General features: G+C 37.2%; 1 protein-coding gene across 2 annotated transcripts in view; it reads left to right on the top strand.

Moving 5' to 3' along the window:
• Positions 1 to 4,921, top strand: part of LOC150078255 (A-type potassium channel modulatory protein KCNIP1-like) — a 272,358-nt gene extending 267,437 nt beyond the window's left edge. For both annotated transcript variants that reach the window (XM_090385011.1, XM_090385010.1), the window contains exon 7: positions 4,373 to 4,921. In XM_090385011.1, coding sequence (XP_090241137.1) covers positions 4,373 to 4,420 — 48 coding nt within the window. In that variant the 3' untranslated portion in view covers positions 4,421 to 4,921. The remainder of the gene's footprint in view (positions 1 to 4,372) is intronic.
• Positions 4,922 to 21,708: the final 16,787 nt, after the last annotated feature.

Below are 21,708 nucleotides of genomic sequence, written 5' to 3'. Positions count from 1 at the left end.
AACAACCCGACAATTATTAAGCTCCTGGAAGGAAAAAATCGGCCAATGGAACTTAGGCCTACTGTCGTTCTCTAGAAGAGTAATAATCATATGGATGATTCTCATCCCAATGGTGATGAATATTGTGACGGTCACCACCTTTAAATATATCACACAAAAAAAGTTGCACAGGAGACTATTTAAGTTCTTCTGGAACAACAGGCAACAAGAGGTGACGCAACAAAGATTGCATTGTAAAAAGGCGCTTGGTGGTTATGAAATACCACAATTAAAGTGGCTACGGTGGCCGTATATAATGAAACATGTCCGAACGGCCCTATGGGACACGCAAGTAGCTTCCACCCTAATAAAATATCACATGGGAAGGTTCACAAAGCTGCTAGGAGTAGAATACACAGGACCTGCAGCAGAAATAATACCACCTTTCTACAAACTGATTATCAAATATCTCCAGCAACTATCAGCAGTAGGTCTAGACATGGGAACAAAACTAAAAGTCTCAAAAATCTACTGGAAACTGTTTGACTTATACATGCAACCAATACAAAATCCCCGAACATGGTACAGCTTAGACGAAACCCAAATGTTTAAAAATCCTCACAAACATATAGGGTATGGGTCAAGAAGTGACTTTGCCTGGAGGGTTATTTACGGGCACCTGCCGGTGGAAGTAAACAAGGCTAAGTTCCGAGAACACTCAAACACTGAGTGTCAATATTGCAAAGCGCGGGAAACAGTAGACCATGCGTTTTTCTCTTGTCCTGTACAACGTATCTGGAACAAGGTCCACAAAATCATGAAAGTACCGCGATTAACAAGAGATCAGGTGCTATTTTTGCAATTTCCGGAGCCGGTCTACAGAGCCACACACACATCTTGATGTTCGTAATAAATGAAGGAAAATACCAAGCATGGAAGATTAGGAAGAGAAAAATAGAGGGAACATGCATGGAGATATACAAATACGCCATCCAATCCATGCATGCTGCAATTAGGAGATTTCTGGTGTTGGAACTACTTCAATTGGGGGACCAGAAATTCCTAAAACAATGGTGTTACCCTACACCACTATGCCGGCTAGTGGACAATGAGGTGTATGTGCAGCTCAGGTGGTAAAGCTAGGGATTAGGGGGCAGTAATCTTAGCTTAGGCTAAAAGAGATATGGACCAAGCTGGCTGCAGGCAAATGGTCCCTCTCCCGACAATGCGGCGGTTTACGTTTAGAATAAAGCCGCGTAAGGATGGAAGAATGAAAGAGGTGGAGGACTTGAGAATTCATGTAGGGCAAGCCAACTCCAGGCGGCTGCTTGCGGAGCAGGTAGTCACATGGACGGGACCCTCCACGGAATGTTTCTGAGTGAGATTAACCCTATTGGGATATAAGATCATTTTAATGAGTGCAAATGAGACCAGATGGTTGTTTTTTTTTTAAAAAAGAAAAGAAGTAATGGATAGCAACAGAATGGGTAGAATCCTCGAATGGGTAGCAACAGACCCCCCCCCAACAGACCCTCATTGGGGAAGTGCTGCCCATCCGAGGAATATGAGATCACATGAATGAGCTGAAGAAATAACTGCCCTTTCCTTCTTCATCGGCATCTTCTTCCTCTACCTCTCCTACCTATTTACTGCTCTCTTGGTCTAATAGGGGCAGTGTGTGGATAACTGAGAATCATTATCCCTTACCTTTTTTTTCAAACGGTGCCGTCTGGGTGGTGGTATCCATCTGAGAATAAGTAACATTAGTCTTCTCCTCAGGTGAAGCGTTACTTATTCGAAGTAGTGCAATATCATGGCAACTCGTTGTGAAGGTATATTCACAATATGAGATATAACTTAAAACAATACCGTTTTGCTAACATTCTGTTAATTCAGATTTGGCTATGTATTATTGATGCTTTTGCACTATACTTATACATAGTTTATTCTGAACTTATTTAGAATGACCCATTCATAATTTGGATTAAATTTCAGAATGAACGAAGTCAGGAGATGTTTCCAACTAGTCTGCTAGTCCAATATTCATCCGCTACACTGAACAGACCATTTCTGAATGACTTACATCACTTGTATATATTTTTTTCTATGGTAATCTATTGTCACAAAAATACGAAGCTATACTACATTAATTGTAATGTTAACTCCTTCGGACAGAAAAAAATCAAATGGCCTTCACTGTCCGAATGACGTTGAAAATGAAAGAGCACCTTTCATTTTGAAAGTGACTGTCAGTGCTCATTATGACAACTCATGTCGCTAAAACTAAAAGAACGTAGGTGTTACGACATAATATAAATTGGTTGACAATTTCTTTTTCATTCAAAGTGGAATGTCTACTAGAAGGAGGCGCATCTGAACATCCATAATGGTCAACATTTTCTCCAAGGATCCAGAAATAGGAAGAAGTGTCTCTCACGCCTGATTTCCTGTTGTACTTTTATGTTCTTGTAAGAAGAAAACTGATATGTGTGTAAAAATTCTTAATAACAGCATACGAGATTTAAGGTTTCGCAAAGAAATAACATTTATAGAATTTATACAGTGATTTAACACCAGCGACTCCCTGCGTCCAATTCTTGAAGGCACTACAGCTGACAGGTACAACAAATTATTTTTTCCAAAACGCTGATGATATTATTCACAACTTACACATCAGAAATGGTAAGTGGAGCCAGAAACTATAAAATATATTCTTGTTTTTTTGGCAATAACTAATAAGGCAACCTGACCACCGCAGTAACTTTTGCTGTGATTATAAAGTAAAACTAAGGTTCAAAGTTTCGACATAATTTAATTGGCATGCACATATGCATATGAAAAACGAAAAAAAGTGAGGTTATCGCCAAAAAAAAAAAAAAATAATAATTAATTCATTTTACTTTACTAAATTGGCTTGATTGTATAGTAAGTGTGCTCAATAATCATGCAGCTCCTGGAAAAAATCCGTTTAATACTCAATTTAGGATATTATATCTTTTAAATTTTTTTCCCACGATTAAACAAAGCTTAGTGAAACAATAATTCTAAAATACGAGCTTGTATCAAAAATTATGGAGACAATCTGTGTTGCTTGGGATTAATTCCCTTCAAAGTAGACTCCCTGAGCATGTACACACTTATTTAACCGATACTTCCAGCACGCTGGGAAGTACCTATCAACTTCACTTTTAAATCGCCAAAAGCTGCTCTGTGGCATTTTGCATAATTTTTTTCCAGGTGTTCAAATCATTTGCCTTTAAAGTTTTTTATTTAAAAAAAAAAAAAAAAAAAATTGGGGAAAATATCAGAGGGAGCCCTATCTGTAGCATGGAGGTTTTCTCATATATTGAACTCACAGACAAAAGATTTTATTTCTATTCCTGTGTTAGCAATCGTGGCTCGAACACCGTATATCGAGATTGATCGCTGCGCAGATTTCTATTCTACCTCTCCAGAGACCAGTTGTCGATCAGGGCATTTGCTGTTACCGATGGATGATACATCGTGCTGTTCTGAAACCCGAAAAAAATGAATGGAGAGATACCCACCCAACAGCACACAATGCTGAACGGAGTCTGATTCCCAAATCTTCAGTCAAAATGGTCGCTTCTTGTTTTTCACGAATTCGTGAAAAAACCATTCGACCATTTCACGAATAGTCAATATATTATTATTATATCCCATTAAAATATGTACTTTGGTTAGTGATTCGTCATTTATACTGGCTGAAGGCTCATTACTTTTAAAAGACATTTTTCCCACTTTAAAACAATGAAACCACTCAAAAAACGATACACGGCTCATCACTGCATTAATTTGTATTGTTGCAAACTTCGGTCTCTGTCTTTCCGATTTTCACACAAAAATTTAATGCATTACAGAAAACTCGTGGCCATGGTCAAATGAGAAACATCATAAAGCACTCATAATTCAAAATCTGAGAATGAACAACTGAAACAAAGAAATTAGCTCAAAACACATCTAGATATGCAGTAACATACCAGGCAACATTCATCGAAGGGCGAAATAAGTTACCATCTTTATGAAGAAACATTCTCACCATAAAGTCTATTAGCCCACCTTTCACATGAAAAAAAAATGTCACCATTTTAATCTCTCTTATCAAAAGTTATCATTAATTAAAAATATAAAGGCTTCTTGTTGAGAAAACATACAGATGTCTCCACAAGAAACAACATGCAAGTTATCATGAGCGCAAGAAGAAACATATAGGTTGTTATGAACGCAAGAAGAAACAGTATAGTTTCTGTGTAAAAGTTCAATTAATTCAAAATTAGAGTTTGAACAGTTTATGGGTAGTACTGTCAGTTATGGTTTAATAATATTTGTACTTAAATGATTGCTTCATTAAACCCAATATCTTTTCTTACAGGACGAAACTCGAGCCAAGAGCCTTTTCATGTTCGACACCGTTGTGTGAAGATTCTCGCATCTTGATGAGAGTTGTGATTCGTAAAACAGGCAAGGAACAGCATCAACAGTTGTGATGAGGACTGATCACAAGATATAATATCGTTAAATAATTTTCACGTCTATAAGTCACCGAAGTCTTCCGTACCCATTGGGCGATCACATACAGATTTCTATGCAGTTCCTTTTGTTGTTTGTTGTAACTATGAAATCAAAGTTAAGTTTCCTTTTTTTCACTCGATAAATGCATTTAAAACAGCTCACGCCATACCAGTGATTCTGGCAGGGATTATATGATTAATTTTTTATATAGAAATTTACTTATTCATTAATAACATTTTTCCGAAAATTTCTTTCCACATGATTTTCGCGCACTTGCCACTCTCCCACTGACATGTTAGCCCCAAAATGGAGCAGGAGGCAGGCGTGTTTTGCCATGATATGACGCTCATTAATTTAACTATTCATGTGTCTGTTAAACTATTATTATAGTGAATGTCTAAACTTCACTATTCTGCACAGCGACAATATGTCGCTTTTGTTTTTCAATTTGTTAAAAGCTTGGATTCTTCTCCCAACTTTTTTTCTGTGATCCATATCTTTAAACCAATGTGTTTACTGTTAGTCTGTGGAACTGGAATGTTGCTGTTGACTGTGATAAACAAAAAAGAAGGAGAAACAGATATAACGAAAACAATGATTATTATGCCAAATGCTATCACAGCGAAATATGGGGAAATAATTTGCAAAATAACCAAAAAAAAAAAAAAAAAAATCAGTTCAATCGCTTGTGAAAGCTGTTACAAAAATGGAAAGAAAAGTTGCTCAAAATACAGTATTAACAAAGCAAATAAGAAAATGAATGCAAAACTTGAAATTAAAAGAAAATCAGCCTTTTCCTTGTCTGATATTCGTTTGGTGCTCTAATATGACTTTCTCCATTTCTACGCACATATCCATTGAAATACTTGTAAATAGGTAGTGATAACAGAGCTAACCGTGGTCCTGGTGTAACCTACGTGGCTACCAATACGCAAAAAATACGCAGACTCCCGTAACTATGGAGCCAGTATATTGGCTGTCAAAAAAAAAAAAAAAAAAAAAAAACCTATCAGTTCTTTTTACACAGTCCTAGCCACGTTGGAACTGTATCAAAAGAATTTAAAATTTAAATATAAGAATAGATATATTAGTATTATTATGTTACAGTATCTTTAAAAGATCGCAGTACTGTATATTAACATTTCGAGTTTTTAAATGCCATAGGATGATTAATGTTTTAACGAAATATGCGAGAATACAGAAATATTTTGTCAGTTAAGATGCTAACACGTTAAAGTTGATTCTTGAAGTAAGAAATTCCGGTTCATTTTGAGATTGGTAATCAATTAGTTTGTGAATAATAAATTCACTTTTATTGGAAGCACAACAAATAAAGGTTTGCTTTTACAATATGAGAGATCAATCAATATGAGAGAATCAATTTTAAAATATGAGAGATCAAGCCTTCTCGTATTGTATTTATATCTCATATTATAAAGTCTACAGCCATCAATTGCCTCATTGCTACACTACAAATAAGCAGTACTTCCCCCAAAGTATAGTAAGTGTATAATGCTACTTATTTGTAACACGATGCCACACCTACCTAGTCAGCAATTTTGTGCTTATTGGTACCTAATCGGTGAGAGGCTATTGCACCTGACAATCCAGTGATGATTTAATTCACAAGTTGTTAAGTGCCAAAGGGTGCAAACAGTAAATTTACTATAATAAAGCAATAAAATCAATATTAGTTTAAATGGGGGTAAGGGCTTCTTACCTTTAAAGTGCCAATAAGTGAAACGGTCATCTAGAGGAGAACCACATTACGAGTAAGTAGCTTCTCCTTTTAGGAACGCAGGCAATATAGAAAAAGAGTGCAAAACAAGAAATTTAACCTGGAACTCGTGATGATAGCTTCACAATTTCAGAAATCCATGCAGTGTTGAAAGACTTGTCTTTTCTTTCTAATATAAAGCAAACTTCTGTTTAATGCCTTGCCAATAAAGAAGGAGACTAATTAATTTTTAATAATATTCAATTTTTTTTTTTCGATTGTAAGACTGTTTAAGGGGATTTCTTTAGTAAGAATGCTGGTTCCATGTGTAAAGCAATACTGTCTATAAATTGATATGTTCATCAGGATATGAACCCCGACGTTCAAATCTCCACTAACACGTAACCCAATCGCTACGGAAAATCCTGTTATAAATCATTATAAAATGATGTAAGGTAACAAAGATTATAAATCGTGTGGCCAGTATAAAATATTTTTCCAACTGAAATGAGTAGTGTACAGAAGAACAACACATACCAAGGAATATAAACCGAAACTGTAGTTTTGATTTCCCAGCTCTGGAACACTGCCTAAACTCATGATTACACAACCGTTAATTCGTTAGCAATATGTTCTTACATATATATATATTCAATCAGATTTCGTTGTTATTTATTAATTTATTTGTCATGTTTTGCATGAAATATGTCTATTAATATGGTATTAATATGGAATTTATTAAAAAACTAAGGGGGGGGGGTGAACCAAATCTGTCCGGTCAAGTTGACGATCGACTGTTGAAATCATGTTAACAAAATTTCGAGAACAGTGATGTATGCTGACGCTTTTTCGTGAAAAAAAATGCTGCATCGATATTGCCGAATTCCCATTAGAGACGAGACGTTAATTCCGTAGTTAGTTACAACCTTTCAGAACATCGGTTGATTTACCTTTGGCCTCTCGCACAGTTTAATGAAGATTGGTTTGATTTGTATTATTTTATTATTATTATTTTTTTAATGGCTCATCAGCTGCTATGGTTATAGTATCCTAAGTCCATCTGTTTTGTGGAAGATGCAATCTCTGTATATTTCTTCAAAAGCTTCCCTAGGTTTGAAACAAAATTTCATCTGTTCGTATTGTATTCTAAGTAACAATAATGTTCTCTTTTAGACGATACTGTAACAACTGATTGTTCTTCAATTGTTTTCGATGAATAAATTGTAAAAGAAAGCATGTCTGTACATGCTTAAACTGATTTCTTGATGTGTTATATGTTAGTTAACTAATAGTAATTTTAACTTGTCAGGCTTGGCAATCGTTCGTCGTCTGCGGGCCTATTCACGAAAACTACACTTCTGATTAATGCTAAGTCATAAAAAAAACACAGGCTATATTAGAAGTTTATCGGTTTATCCCGTTCTACTTTTAGTATTTTAACCCGCATTCCATAAATTTATATTAACGATATTTACTATTTTATTATAAAATATTTCACTCCAATTATATTATAACCCTACTTAGCATAAAATATTTACTTGTCAAAGTTATCATGTTATTTATTTATTACATTAATTAAGTAAATGCATTAGGTAGATATGAATATACACTTATTTACCCACCCTGAATTTTAGAAAAAATTACTTTTAAAATGATTCCGCGCATTTTACCAAACAGACAAACTCAGATTTTTATAACAGAGCTGCACCTTACCCTAAACGAAACATGAGCATTTGAATTGGTGTTCCACCCTTCCTTAAGGTTAAAAAAAAAAACTGATGATGATGACCAAGAATAGGAATGCACAAATTTTTTCAGCAATTAAGTATATTTGTTTGTTATTTGGTTTTTAAGAGCATTAGCAACTAAGGCCATATTGCTGCGGGGATATGCGGTGGTCATTCTCTGACCTTTCCGCATCCTCCGTTTTGGTGGTCACGGGCTCGAACGCCGGTCTGATCAAGAAGCGTGTGCTACGCACTGCTGCTCCTGCCCACCTGACAACTAAGTATACTCTAATGGTGAAACATGTTTTATAATTACACCAATCACTTTAAATTGGAAGATATTATTAGTCCATATTCTAAAGTGAAACATGCTAAATGAAAGTTATAATTTGTGTTCATTGTTTAGGAAGGTTTTAGAGCTTCTTTCTCATTCTATGAGAATGTAATGAATATTTCAATTTTTTTTATTTATTAATGTGTTATGCATTTACTGCCATAAGGGTCAGAGAAGAAATCATTTAAACGTAAGCTACCGGGATATAATTATTTTACAGAATACCAAATGGCAGCACAACGCTTATTAAATTGTAGTCTATTAATGTGAAGTGTACGAGGTTATGGCAGCCATTTGATCAAAACACTGTTCGAAAACGTTGGCTATGTATGCTTGAGGGAGTGAAAGGTCATGTCCATTGGCGTTCAAAATAATGTGAGAAGAATTTATTGTAAATTTTTATGATTTTATCCCAGACAGTTTGCATTTTGGTGGATCTGGTAAACGTAGAAGCAAATCGTCTTTCGTTTATCCTATGAATACGTCGTATTAGCCCTGGATCTCTTAAATTGGGTTACATTTTCATACGCAGGATGTTCGCGAAATTATTCCAGGCTTTATACTTCTCTTGCTTGGCTTGTCTGAATTCACTGATCTACCATGGTTTTTGAATGTGCTCGAAGATTTCTGAGAGTTTTCCGGATTGTTTAGCAGCTTCTAGTATTTGTTTTGTGCGCTGATGACAGCGGCATCAATTGAGGCACTTGGCTGTTAATTCTTCCAGTTGTTGACTGTTTACATTTCTCCCAATTGGCACTTGAAAAGTTCCATCTGGTAGGGCAAGATCGTTAATTCGCGTCTAGATCATTAACTATTGAGTCGTGATCGTTACCCAGCAGATCATTATGGCTCGACCAATTAAATAGTGAAAAAAGAGGTAGAGGATATAAACGTTAGCAGGAGTCGCGCTGCAAATATGGTAGTTTTTTTTAATCTAAAAAAAGATGGTTATTCTGTATAAGAATATTGCTAAGAGGATTTGTGTATAAAAATTGTACTGAAGGACCACTGTTAAAATGAGGGAGGGGGAATGAGGTTGAACTACTGCTTCTATTTTCACGTAGAAAACATAACTCAGTGTCGAATTTCATATATCGCTATATTTAGCGAAAGACATCAAATTCTTAAGGTATCGACAGCAACTGAATATTTGCTATGAAAATTTTTCTGGTACCACGTTGTATGAGAGTAATTAGCATACGGACAAAAATATCATCTCCAATAGTTATACCGATTTCAAATATACAATTTTGGGGGGAAAAAATAAATAAACAAATTCCAACGTTACGATGCTTCCATCGTTACAAATTGTCAAGGAACTCCATGATGGAGGCGGATCTGAATGAAATATTAAAAGAAATATGTTCGTTCGTTATAGAGAATGAAAGAAGTCAATCATTTCATCTTGCTGATTAACAGCAGGATTATCTTCTAGCTATGCACTGTTCATGTTGATTGCGTAATGATTGTAAATTCTATATTTATACGCATTGTAACTAATAAAGTTCTTCTTCCTTCCGCTGTGTGATTTTGTCGCTTACTTTGAATTTACTTTAATGTGCTTTATCATAATTTCAGGTTTCTCCTCTGAAGATAAAAACTTAATTTAAATATTCTAGATTTTTAAAATCGATTAAGATGGATTTCAAAGAGAAAAATATAATCTAAAACGAATTTTAAAATAATTTATGTATATACAAGAAATAGGATAGCACAACGGTTATCTCTTATAATATTAACTTTGAGGAGATTAGTATGTTCATCCAAACTGAGAAAAAAATTAGTATACTGGGTTAGATGCGGTGATTAATTTACTTTATGAGTTCATAAATATAAGTGGTTGTAAATTTTTATGTATCTTTACATATTTTCATATCAATATTAAATACTATAATGTATTTAAAATCACAGTGTATGAAAATAATTTGCATTAAGGTATATAATTGGAATGCGCGGCTTAATGAATTTTGTTACCTATTTCACCAGTCGCACAGAGAATAACTTGATAAAACATTTCTTAAAATTCTTATGGGAAATTCTTGAGGAATCCCAGAAACATCAAATAATAAACAAATGCTTCTGATTCATAAAGATACGTTTCACCACTGACATATGTCCCAGGCTGGAAACGGATGGGCTAAGCTAATGAGAATTTTTGTTTTCGTGGAAATTTCCTGTCTAACTTTGAGCTATTCTCAACGTCCTGCTTGCACGCTGTATGCATGTGTTTGAGAGTGAAGACTTTTATATAGATCGGATTCTTCCGATACTGCTTGACTAGTGCTACCTATCAAATTCTATTTGTCATCTTTAAAAGAATCTGAGTATTTAATGAGATATTGAAATAGTACGGGTACGTTAAAAAAATGAAAAGAAAGCCTGTGCACTTATCACGAACACAAAGAACGTGTATACAGATTTATAAAAAAAAAGTTTCAACTATCTCCAGGTGCTTATGAATTTCAAAGAGAAAAATACAAACAAAAAATATAATCTAACACGAATTTTAAAATAATTTATGTACATATATATATATATACAAGAAATAGGAGAGCACAATGGTTATCTCTTATTTTTCTCGGTACAAGCCCCATCTGAGGAACATTTACTTCTTAGGGTGGGAAAGTACAGAGAAGAGGTGCAACAAAAATTTTGAGGAAGGGCTTCCTGGCACGCCTTGACTGTGGAACACGACACGCCAATTAACTGACAAATTTCGCGTAACTACAGTGATGCTCAAAAGCGAAGGTTAAACACACACCAAGACTATAATTTTTAATTACAAATAAAAACAGAACCAAGTTTTTATGATTTATGAATAAGACAATCTGTCTGATACGTTAAATTCAGACATAATCTATTAACAACGTGCAGATTGGATAATCAGATAAAAACAGCCTGCTTTCAAAACCTCTGTATCTATTGCTCATATTTTCAATTTCATGAGGGGCATCATTGAAAAAAATGTCAAGAAATGCCGTTTGGATTACTTTTTGGAGTGAAAAGCAATAGGAACTTCGTTTAAAGTAGGCTATGGATTCCAAAACATGCAAACAGTTTCTCTGAGACCTGGCCGAAGTCGTCCATGTGTCGCATCCATACAAGATGAACGCTATCTAGATCTAAATGAATGACGGTCATCTGAAGGCTCTATGACACCTACGAAATATATAGACTTCACAATACGGCAACTTTCTTCAGAGCTAACTAGATCTACAGGAAGACATATCTAGGCACAATGTCTATAAACGTCCTCATGAGAGAGAGCCTTTAAACATAACCACCAGCTCTCTGTATTCCCTTTTTTCCTACATATAAAATAGCCCGTCTGAACTGCTGACAACAGCATGCCGATTGTATCCAGCAACAAAACTTTGGTGCGCTTCATTAATGGGTCGAAATGTAGTCTACGATCAACTGAAGAAATAAAATTTCCATTTCCAGATTTCATCCAACTTACTCGTGGATAGAGACACATTTGAAGGTGATACATTAATGAAATGGAAATTAATGTAACATAATTTAATGTTTTAATTGTAATTTAATGTTTAATGTAATGGAATTTAATGGAAATGGAACATCTGTACTTCAATGGATACTGTAGCCTAAGATCTTCATGTGTACCCGCGAGGAACTCTTACGGTGTTCTGCCATTCATAGATATATTGTCCACGGTCGATCCATTTTTAAGATTAGTACTATACAGTACTGGAAAAAATGGTACAAGGAAGCAAAGCTTTCACAGCATCAGCAAAAAAAAAAAAAAAAACCTCTTCATTTGCCCATTCCTTCTAATAATTTGTTCAATCTTTATTTAAATTTATCCAAACTATACACTTCCGTAACAACCGGTAAAAGTTACTCCAAAAATCAATCTCTGGCTGCAGGAAAATTTCCAAAAAAAATCTATTCTGTAGTCACACTTCTTCAATTTAAATTTATGTTCTCTTGTGTTGATAATCTAAGAAAAATAAAGATAATATTAGCATTAAGTTTAGTTAACCGTTTTAAAGACTTAAACGCTTCAATTAGGTTACCATGCAGATGTCTAATTTCCAGACGCTACAATTTACAGAGCCTCGTTCTTTCTTGGTACGAATATCCATTTGTGTCCCAACTAATCTTGCTGCTCGTTAGCGCTCCCTTTCTAACAAAGCTATGTCCTCTCAAAGTGCTGTTGCAAAACCCGTATGTAGTGTTCTAGATGTTACCTAACCATTGTTTTATACAATGGAATAATCCTACTTTGTTCGGGCTGGCAAAGTTCCCCTATATATTTTCTGACAGAAGCGTATGAGCTGTTCTAGTAGTTGGTGCTACCTAAATAGTGTGTTATTCTGAGATTATTGCTATACAAATATAATACCTTGCATTTATCTAAGCTAAGCCGCAACTGCCATTTTTAACCAACACGCCTAGTTTACATACAAATAGCATAACCTGAATAATGGCATTAACTACCTTGTCCATCTTACGTATGGCAGCAAACTTAGGCATGAAACTTGAAACCGTAATATTATTAATAAATATTGAAATCAGTAAAGATAAAAGGGTGAAGATAGGAACTAAGATATTTATAAAGTAGGAGTTCAAAATTTTTCGCAATTGTATTCAGTATAGTAATGGGTCGGTAGTTATTAGGCATAGCTTTATCACCCTGTTTTTTATAAATCGGGATGATATAAGCCTCTTTGAACGATGAAGGGTAACAGCCACGAAGAAGACAGTAATTGAAGAGATTTGTAAGAACTGGAGTTAAAAACGAACTACTTTTCTTGAAGAAAAGAGCAGGGAGGGTATCGGGGCCAGGAGAAGTGAAATCTTTAAGCCGAGAAATGGCTGACGGACGTCATCAGTAGTGAGAACTAATCTATCAAAACTGTCATTACTATTATATTCAAACGGATAACGAGGAATAGAACGTTGCTGTTCGGAAGAACAAAGTTTCGAAAAGTGCGTAACAAACATTAGCGATGTCAATATTGAGAAAGACGTCTAAGGGAAGAAAAGGAAAAGTAGCTAAAGTTAGTTTTCAGTTTTAAATACCTTTGATGGAGATAATTTTTGCAACGAATTAAACACACAAGCTTGTTCGACATCCAGTGAGGGAACTTACTACGATGAGCGGAAGAGAATTTGATGGGAACGAACTCAGAAATTGTAGAATGGAGGATTAAGTACAGATACTCAACGTAATGATTAATCGATTCAAAATTATGGATTGGAATCCAGTCAAAATTGCCCAGAAATTGATTTAAAGAAGTCCAGTCTGTGCCTAAAGCTAAAAAAGTATCTGTCAAAGGAAGGTTCAGAAGTAAAAGAAAGGAAATCTAAGACAATAGGGAAGTGATCTGATCGGATGAACTTATGGATTGGAATCCAGTCAAGATTGCTCAGAAATTGATTTAACGAAATCCAGTCTGTGCCTAAAGCTAAAAAAGTATCTGTCAAAGGAAGGTTCAGAAGTAAAAGAAAGGAAATCTACGACAATAGGGAAGTGATCTGATCGGATGAACTTATCACCTTTAGAAACTGAGAGGAGAATTGATTCATGGGTAAAAACTAAATCAAGGTAAGAGTAGTTCCGGGTGGGAAAGGTACAGATTTGAGTTAGAGCCATTACTAAGTCAAATTCTGCAAAATTGCTTAGCCAGTGAATTTGGTGAACGATTGGGGTCAAAAGATTGATGGTTCAACAGTTGAGGATCCTGCTCAGGTGGCTAACAATCTAAACGAGTATTTTGCATCTACATTCACGCATGAGGAGTTATTCAGGAAGGAGAATGATGTAGGTAAAGTAAACATTGGCAGTGAGCTGGATGATTTTGTAATAACTGAGAGGAAAGTGGAGGAGAGATTGTTGAGGATAAACATAAAAAAGGCACCTGGGGTGGATGGGATCTATCCAGTTATATTAAAGGAGGCAGCAAAGGAAGTATGCAAACCCCTAGCCATAATTATGAGAGCTTCTTTGGACTCAGGGGAGGTACCCATAGACTGGAGATGTGCAAATGTAACCCCAATTCACAAAGGAGGATCAAAGGCTGACACAAGTAATTATAGACCTGTTAGTTTAACTTCTGTTCCAGGTAAATTAATGGAGGCACTGGTTAAAGAAGCACTGCAGGATCATCTAGACAAGAATTCAGTTATAGCTCAGACGCAGCATGGTTTTGTTAAGGGCAGGTCTTGCCTGACCAATTTGATTGGATACTATGATGTAGTCACAAAAGAACTGGATGCAGGGAATAACTTTGATATTATATATTTGGATCTTAGAAAGGCCTTTGATACTGTTGCACATGGAAGACTGCTGCACAAATTGGAGAAGTGTGGCATTGGAGGCAAATTGCTGCTATGGATAAGGGGTTGGTTGAGTGGCAGAAGACAGAGAGTGGTAATCAATGGACACTGCTCAACGTGGACTAATGTTATTAGTGGAGTTCCTCAAGGTTCAGTGTTGGGTCCGTTGTTGTTTTCGGTGTTTATGAATGATATTGATGATGGGATATCAAGTTTAATGTCCAAGTTTGCAGATGATACAAAGGTTGGCAGGGTCGTTAAGGACACTACTGACGCTATGCTGCTGCAACAGGATCTGGAAAGGTTGAACAGATGGGCTGAGAGGTGGCAAATGAAGTTTAACATTGACAAATGTAAAGTACTACATATGGGAAACAGTAACCCCAGAGCAACGTATCAACTCTGCGGTACTACACTGACAGTGGTGGAGAATGAAAAGGACCTGGGGGTAATTGTGCAGGCAGATATGAAGTTCTCTGAGCAGTGCAAACGAGCTGCAAGAGTAGCTCATGGTGTCTTGTCAATGATATACAGGAGTTTTTCTAGCAGGGATAAGGAGGTGATTATTCCCTTGTATAAGGCAATGGTTAGGCCAATCTTGAGTACTGTATACAGGTCTGGAGGCCTCATTTCAAGAAGGATGTTGAACTGCTGGAACGGGTACAGAGAAGGGCAACAAGATTAGTGAATGGAACAAAGGGTTGCTCTTACGAAGAAAGGCTTAAGTTTTGCAAATTACAGAGTCTGGAGACTAGGCACCGGCGAGGTGATCTGATAGAGGTGTATAAGGCTTTGAATGGTTTGAGCATGCTCAATGCCAATGGGATTCTTCATCTTGCTCAGAATAATCACCTCAGAGGGCATAAATTCAAATTGAGGAAGGACGGATGTCGGATAGATGTGCGGAAATTTGCCTTTGGCCAGCGGGTGGTTGGTTGGTGAAACCGACTTCCATCACTTGTTGTAGAAGTTGATAGCCTAAACAAATTTAAAGCTCAACTGGACAGGTATTTCGAACGAACAGAGGGGTGAAATGGGAGTGGGGTTTTTTTTTTTTTTTTTTCTTTGGCTGATGCTGAATAAGCTTGCTTTCTTGCATCATATGCCTCTACTAATGCTAATGCTAAAGCAGTTGGGACATTAAAACCACCCAGAATAAGTGATATTGCTTTCGGAGGTTTCAAAAAGATCGCTGCATCTATAATATCCTCTAATTGTTGTTGAATGGTAGCTAAAGAAACTGGGGGAGCAAGGTAAAAAAGCATAAGCAAGAGAAGCTTTCCTGCATGATTAACTAATAAAGAGATACCTTCAATGGAAGAATGTTTAGTGAACTGAAGCACTTTAACCAGGTGTTGGGTAAAGATAGCAACACCACCACCCTTCAGTCTCGATCCAAACGACAGACAGAATAGGAGATAGGTGAAATTTCACTATCAATTATGGATGTAACCAGGTTTCATTAAGGGCGACTATTGCAAAATTTGTTGCAGAAGGAAGAAACGAAAAGCAGTCATATTTTTTTACAACACTTCTACAATTTACATAAAATAGTAACGATAATGATGACGACCTTGATAAACATCGGGAAGATGACTGCTAGCTAGTACGAGTAGGTTTGACAAGATGGGCAGCATTGCCAGAAGACGACATGTACGGCTTAATAATAGCATCGACTGGCCAAATATCAGTATCTAATATACATGCTTGCTCAGATGAATTACTTAAGATTAAAAACGCGCATAGTCGGGATAACCAGTAGATAACTTCCTCACAGAGGTGTGAAGACCTAACTCAATGTTGAGAAACTCCTCAATATCTGAAGGATCTGTAGAAGGAGCAAGCCGACTGACAAAAAACCGAGCCTGGCGAGGGACAGCTTGAAATCATGAGCTCTTATTAGTTCCGAAGGCAAATAGGGGCGCTCTATTTCCGTTAGCTGAAGAACGAGATATGTCAGCTGATGTGGACTGTTTATTAGACAGACGCTGATTATAATTGGTGGACAAAGACTATTCGCAAACGCTGAGGACAAGAACTGACCTGTCAAAGCGAAGGGCTGAAGTGCTTTTGTAGGGCCATTCACATTATTCAGCATGAGTACATACTTCAGAAGAGCAAGTAGAATCGAGAAATATATTTGAAGGCGTAGTGGAGAGTTTGACACTCAGACAGAGGACTAGGTAACTGGGCAGCATCCAAAGACAGGTGAACAATTTGATTGGAAGTAGCTTTACCATCCAAATGCAACGATAATGACGTGGCAGGACTTATAGATTACAGCTGTTTGAGGAGAATCACTGAAGGAAACCTGCTTAGGATGTAAAACAGGAGGAACTGGGATAGATTCTATGCGATCATTCTGGATGAACTCTTTCACAATTTCACAATCAGAAGCATCAACAATGGAAGCTTGCTTGATAGTATTTGTTGGGTGAGGCTTACGAACTTCAGTAGTCCCACAGTTTGGATGTGAAGAACAAGCTTGGAACAGTACATTGTATATCATGAAGTGGAGAAAGGCCTTGGGATTTCCCAGTGGGCAGTATTAGACTGTAACATAGAAAAATCTGAAAAGTGACAGTTTGTGCAGGAAGAGGATGAGACCGAAGCTTACATAATTTCAGGATTGGTTGCTGGTTCATTACTGGGAGCCCAGGAAAGAAGAATTTTTCAGAGATACTCAATTCTGTTAAGCTGAAGTGAGACAGATGAGATTGACAGGAGGCCCATTAGAACTTGCTACAGATTGAAGATGAGGCGACAATTGATCAGAGATTGGTGCTGAATGGGAGACACTCAGAGGGCCAACAGTAGACGGAAAAGAAAAGTAGCACTTAAGGCAAATGTGAGATCCAGGATTCTGGTTTGTACGAACATCATCAGGCAGAAAGTTGAGGCAACGCTGACATATAGTTTTTACAGAGTGTGCCCTGGACTGCAGTAAAAAACAATGTCAGAACAGCAGATACAAACACGAGATGAAATGACAGATGTACAGTCTTCAGTTACAGTAGAACTGGAAATAAGTTGAGGGTAAGTCGAAGCATCATGCATAGGATCCTTAGTGTGCATTCGGAATAAGTTTTCTACTTTTTGTGGTAGACTATTCATTGATTCCAAAAGGTTACTTGTTACAGCAATTTGCTGTTCGAGAAGGCTAGATAACAAAGAATTACTACTCTGCAAGGATAACACTTCAGATGATCTTGCAAGCTTAGAAATTATTTGCTCGATGCAGCATTTATAGCCTCACAACGTTCTCTGACAGAATTAAGTTCGTTAAATACAAGCTTCAGATTATCAATGCGACTGACTAAACATCTTTTAGAACTATCATTAGAAGTAATATCAGTATGAGATGAACGAAAACTGGAAGAGTAGGTGGAAGATTTAGAGATGGGGAGGCAATTCCCACACTTCCAACGGTTGCGGGCTTTTCTAGTTAGCTTGCGATTGGAGAGAATGCAGCTAAAGCAGTAGAAGTGCGAACAGATGCTACAACATTCATCGCACATAGCGTGACAGATAATACAAATCTGCGGCTCCATTTATGCAGAATAATGATATACAAGGAAATGTTCAATTAATAATGAAAGATACGATGCAGCCCAAAGGATATTATTTGAACTTTATAATATCTCACACGAAGTGATTTGACAATTTCTAATAACTACAAATAACAATACAATCCAGGCATATAAGTGATGTGGAAGGCAACTAGGCCTAACGAATATAAATCCGGTGTAATCAATGTAAAAACACTTATCTGACGATCAGTAAAGCATTTTTCCCAAAGGCTGGGAGAAAAAGGTTCCCGTAGAAACAACTTTTACAGTGCAAAATCGGCTGTAAAATAATTAAAACTATAATTAATAATTCATAAAAGTCAAACGTAAACTGATACAGAACACGACCACAGCGCCACCTCGTATCTCTGTCCTTCACAGAGATACGAGACGGAGTTGAATAGACGTTCTAGGTGCCGCCCATTACATATGAAGTCCGCCGTAGCCTAGTGGTCAGGCGCGCGGGTGCATAAGTACACGTGCCTTGAGTGACCGGGGTTCAAGCCCGTGACTGCTGAATATGGTGCTGTTTCTTGTATTCTGTCTATCTTGTTAACTCCTCTGACTGTTTGGTCGTCCCGGAGCATAAACAGAAAATTTATTTATTTATTTATATACACATGTCCACATGATCCTATCGAAGAAAAAGTCGCTAGGTGGCGCATACCCTGTTCGTCAATGTTTTTTTGCTCTGCAAAAGTTGTTTTAATTTGTGGTATTCTTTTGTGCATTACTGGATATAATTTGGTGTCCTGGATTCTTCTTGAGTTGGTGAGTTCCTACATACCATTTTTATTCCAGACTTAGCATTAGCATTAGTAGAGGCATATGATGCAAGAAAGCAAGCTTATGCAGCATCAGCCAAAAAAAAAAAAACACTTCCATTTCACCCCTCCGTTCGTACGAAATACCTGTCCAGCTGAGCCTTAAATTTATTTAGGCTATCAACTTCCACAACCAGGGATGGAAGTCTGTTCCACCAACCAACTACCCACTGGCTAAAGGCAAATTTCCGCACATCTATCCTACATCGGTCTTTCCTCAATTTGAATTTATGCACTCTCAGGTGTTTATTCTGAACAAGAGGAAGAATCCCACCGGCATTGACCATGCTCAAACCATTCAAGGCCTTATACACCTCTATCAGATAACTTTGCCGGTGCCTAGTCTCCAGACACTGTAATTTGCAAAACTTAAGCCTTTCTTCATAAGAGCAACCCTTTGTTCCATTCACTAAACTTGTTGCCCTTCTCTGTACTCGTTCCAGCAGCTCTACATCCTTCTTGAAATGAGGCTTCCAGACCTGTATACAGTACTGAAGGTGTGGCCTGAACATTGCCTTATATTAGAGAATAATCACTTCCTTACCACTGCTAGAAAAATTCCTATATATCATTGACAAGACATCATGAGCTACTTTTGCAGACCGTCTGCACTGCTCAGAGAACTTCATATCTGCCTGCACAATTACTCCCAGGTCCTTTTCATTCTTTACCACTGTCAGTGTAGTACCACAGAGTTGATACGTTGTTCTGGGGTTGCTGTTTCCCATATGTAGTACTTTATATTTGTCAATATTAAACTTCATTTCCCACCTCTCAGTCCATCTGCTCAACCTTTCCAGATCCTGTTTGATCAGCATAGCGTTGGTAGTGTCCTTAACAACCCTGCCAACCTTTGTATCGTCTGCAAACTTGGACATTAAGCTTGCTATACCATCATCAATATCATTTATAAATACAGAAAACAATAATGGACCCAACACTGAACCCTCAGGGACTCCACTAATAACATTAGTCCATGATGAGCAGTGTCCATTGATTAACACTCTCTGTCTTCTCCCCCTCAACCATCCCTTTATCCATAGCAGCAATTTCCCTCCAATGCCACACTGCTCCAATTTGTGCAGCGGTCTTCCATGTACAACAGTATCAAAAGCCTTTCTAAGATCCAAATATATAATATCAAAGTTATTCCCTGCATCCAGTTCTTTTGTGACTGCATCATAGTATCCAATCAAATTGGTAAGGCAAGACTTTCCCTTAACAAAACCATGCTGTGTCCGAGCTATAACTGAAGTCTTGTCTAGATGATCCTGTAGTGCTTCTTTAATCAGCGCCTCCATTAATTTTCCTGGAACAGAAGTTAAACTCACAGGTCTATAATTACTTGTGTCAGCCTTTGATCCGCCTTTGTGAATTGGGGTCACATTTTCACATCTCCAGTCTATGGGTACCTCCCTTGAGTCCAAGGAAGCTCTCATAATTATGGCTAAGGGTTTGCTTACTTCCTTTGCTACCTCCTTTAATATAACTGTATAGATCCCATCCACCCCAGGTGCCTTTCTTGTGTTTATCTTCAACAATTTCTCCTCCACTTTACTCTGAATTATTACAAAGATTATCCTGCTTACTGCCAAAGTTGAATACACCTCTGGCATTCCCCTCGCTGAATAACTCCTCATGTGTGAATGTCGATGCAAAAAATTTTATTTAGTTTGTTAGCCACCAACAAACTCATCAACAGTTGAACCATCGATATCAAGTGGACCAATCTGATTCATCCCCATCCTTCTAAAGTTTACAAAAGTAAAGAACTCTTTGCTGTTTTCCTTGCATCCTTTGCCAAAGATTTCTCGTAATCTGCCTTCGCCTGTCTAACCTCCTTTGTAACTTGGTTACAGACCAGCTTATATCTATGATAGGCTTCTGTGTCACATATTAATTTATATGTATCCCATGCATTTTTCTTCTCTGCCATATGTCTCATTAGTTCATCTGACATCCATTTAAACTTTTAAAGAGCAGCAATGTTATTAACGATTTTCGAAATTTTTCGTTGTTACTCCAGCTACCACATTGTTCTTATTAGTCAGGCTGTTGTTTACTGGTGAACTGCTGCTTATTTCGCTTGAAATTAGTAGTATTTGGCTGATTGTTAGCTATAAAGTTGCATTTTGGAACAATGGGAAGACTAACTGTACTGCCGACACATTATATGCATACTACCATGGTAAATTACGAGGTTTTTGCATAGGTATACTAGTGCTAACGTTAAATTCCGAAGCTAGAGGGTGGCCATTGTTTCTTTCTCCTTAGATACAAAGGGCTTTGTTCGTAGAACAGAAGTCATGTGACTGTGCCAACATGTGGTGGTTTTGATTAGGTATGCAAATTGGCAGTTCCCCTTGTGGACGCGCTACAAACCAATACTCTGATTAATAACTAAACCACTTGGACAGTCCAATACCAACCCAATCCTGTGTCACTTGCTTTTCATCCCTGACGAGCTCCATCCCTACACTCATAATTCAGTGCATACCTTTCATCCTGAACTACGGACTGAAATTTCTTCCATGAGTACATGCGAGAGCTCCAGTTATACCAATAAAGAGGGGCTGACCCAGGTAGCCCACCTCAACCCAGTGTCCCAACTAAGCCTCCATTAAAGAGTGGCAATCTTGCATTGAAGAAGAAGAAAGAGGACAGAAAGAAGATTGAAGAACCAAGGGCTTGCATCTCCCATCCCGAATACCCCCTCCCAAGA

Source organism: Mastigoproctus giganteus, chromosome 11 (genome assembly GCF_048544385.1).
Source record: "Mastigoproctus giganteus isolate SK-2022 chromosome 11, ASM4854438v1, whole genome shotgun sequence".
NCBI lineage: Eukaryota > Metazoa > Arthropoda > Arachnida > Uropygi > Thelyphonidae > Mastigoproctus > Mastigoproctus giganteus.
This window is presented reverse-complemented; position numbering and strand designations above follow the sequence as displayed.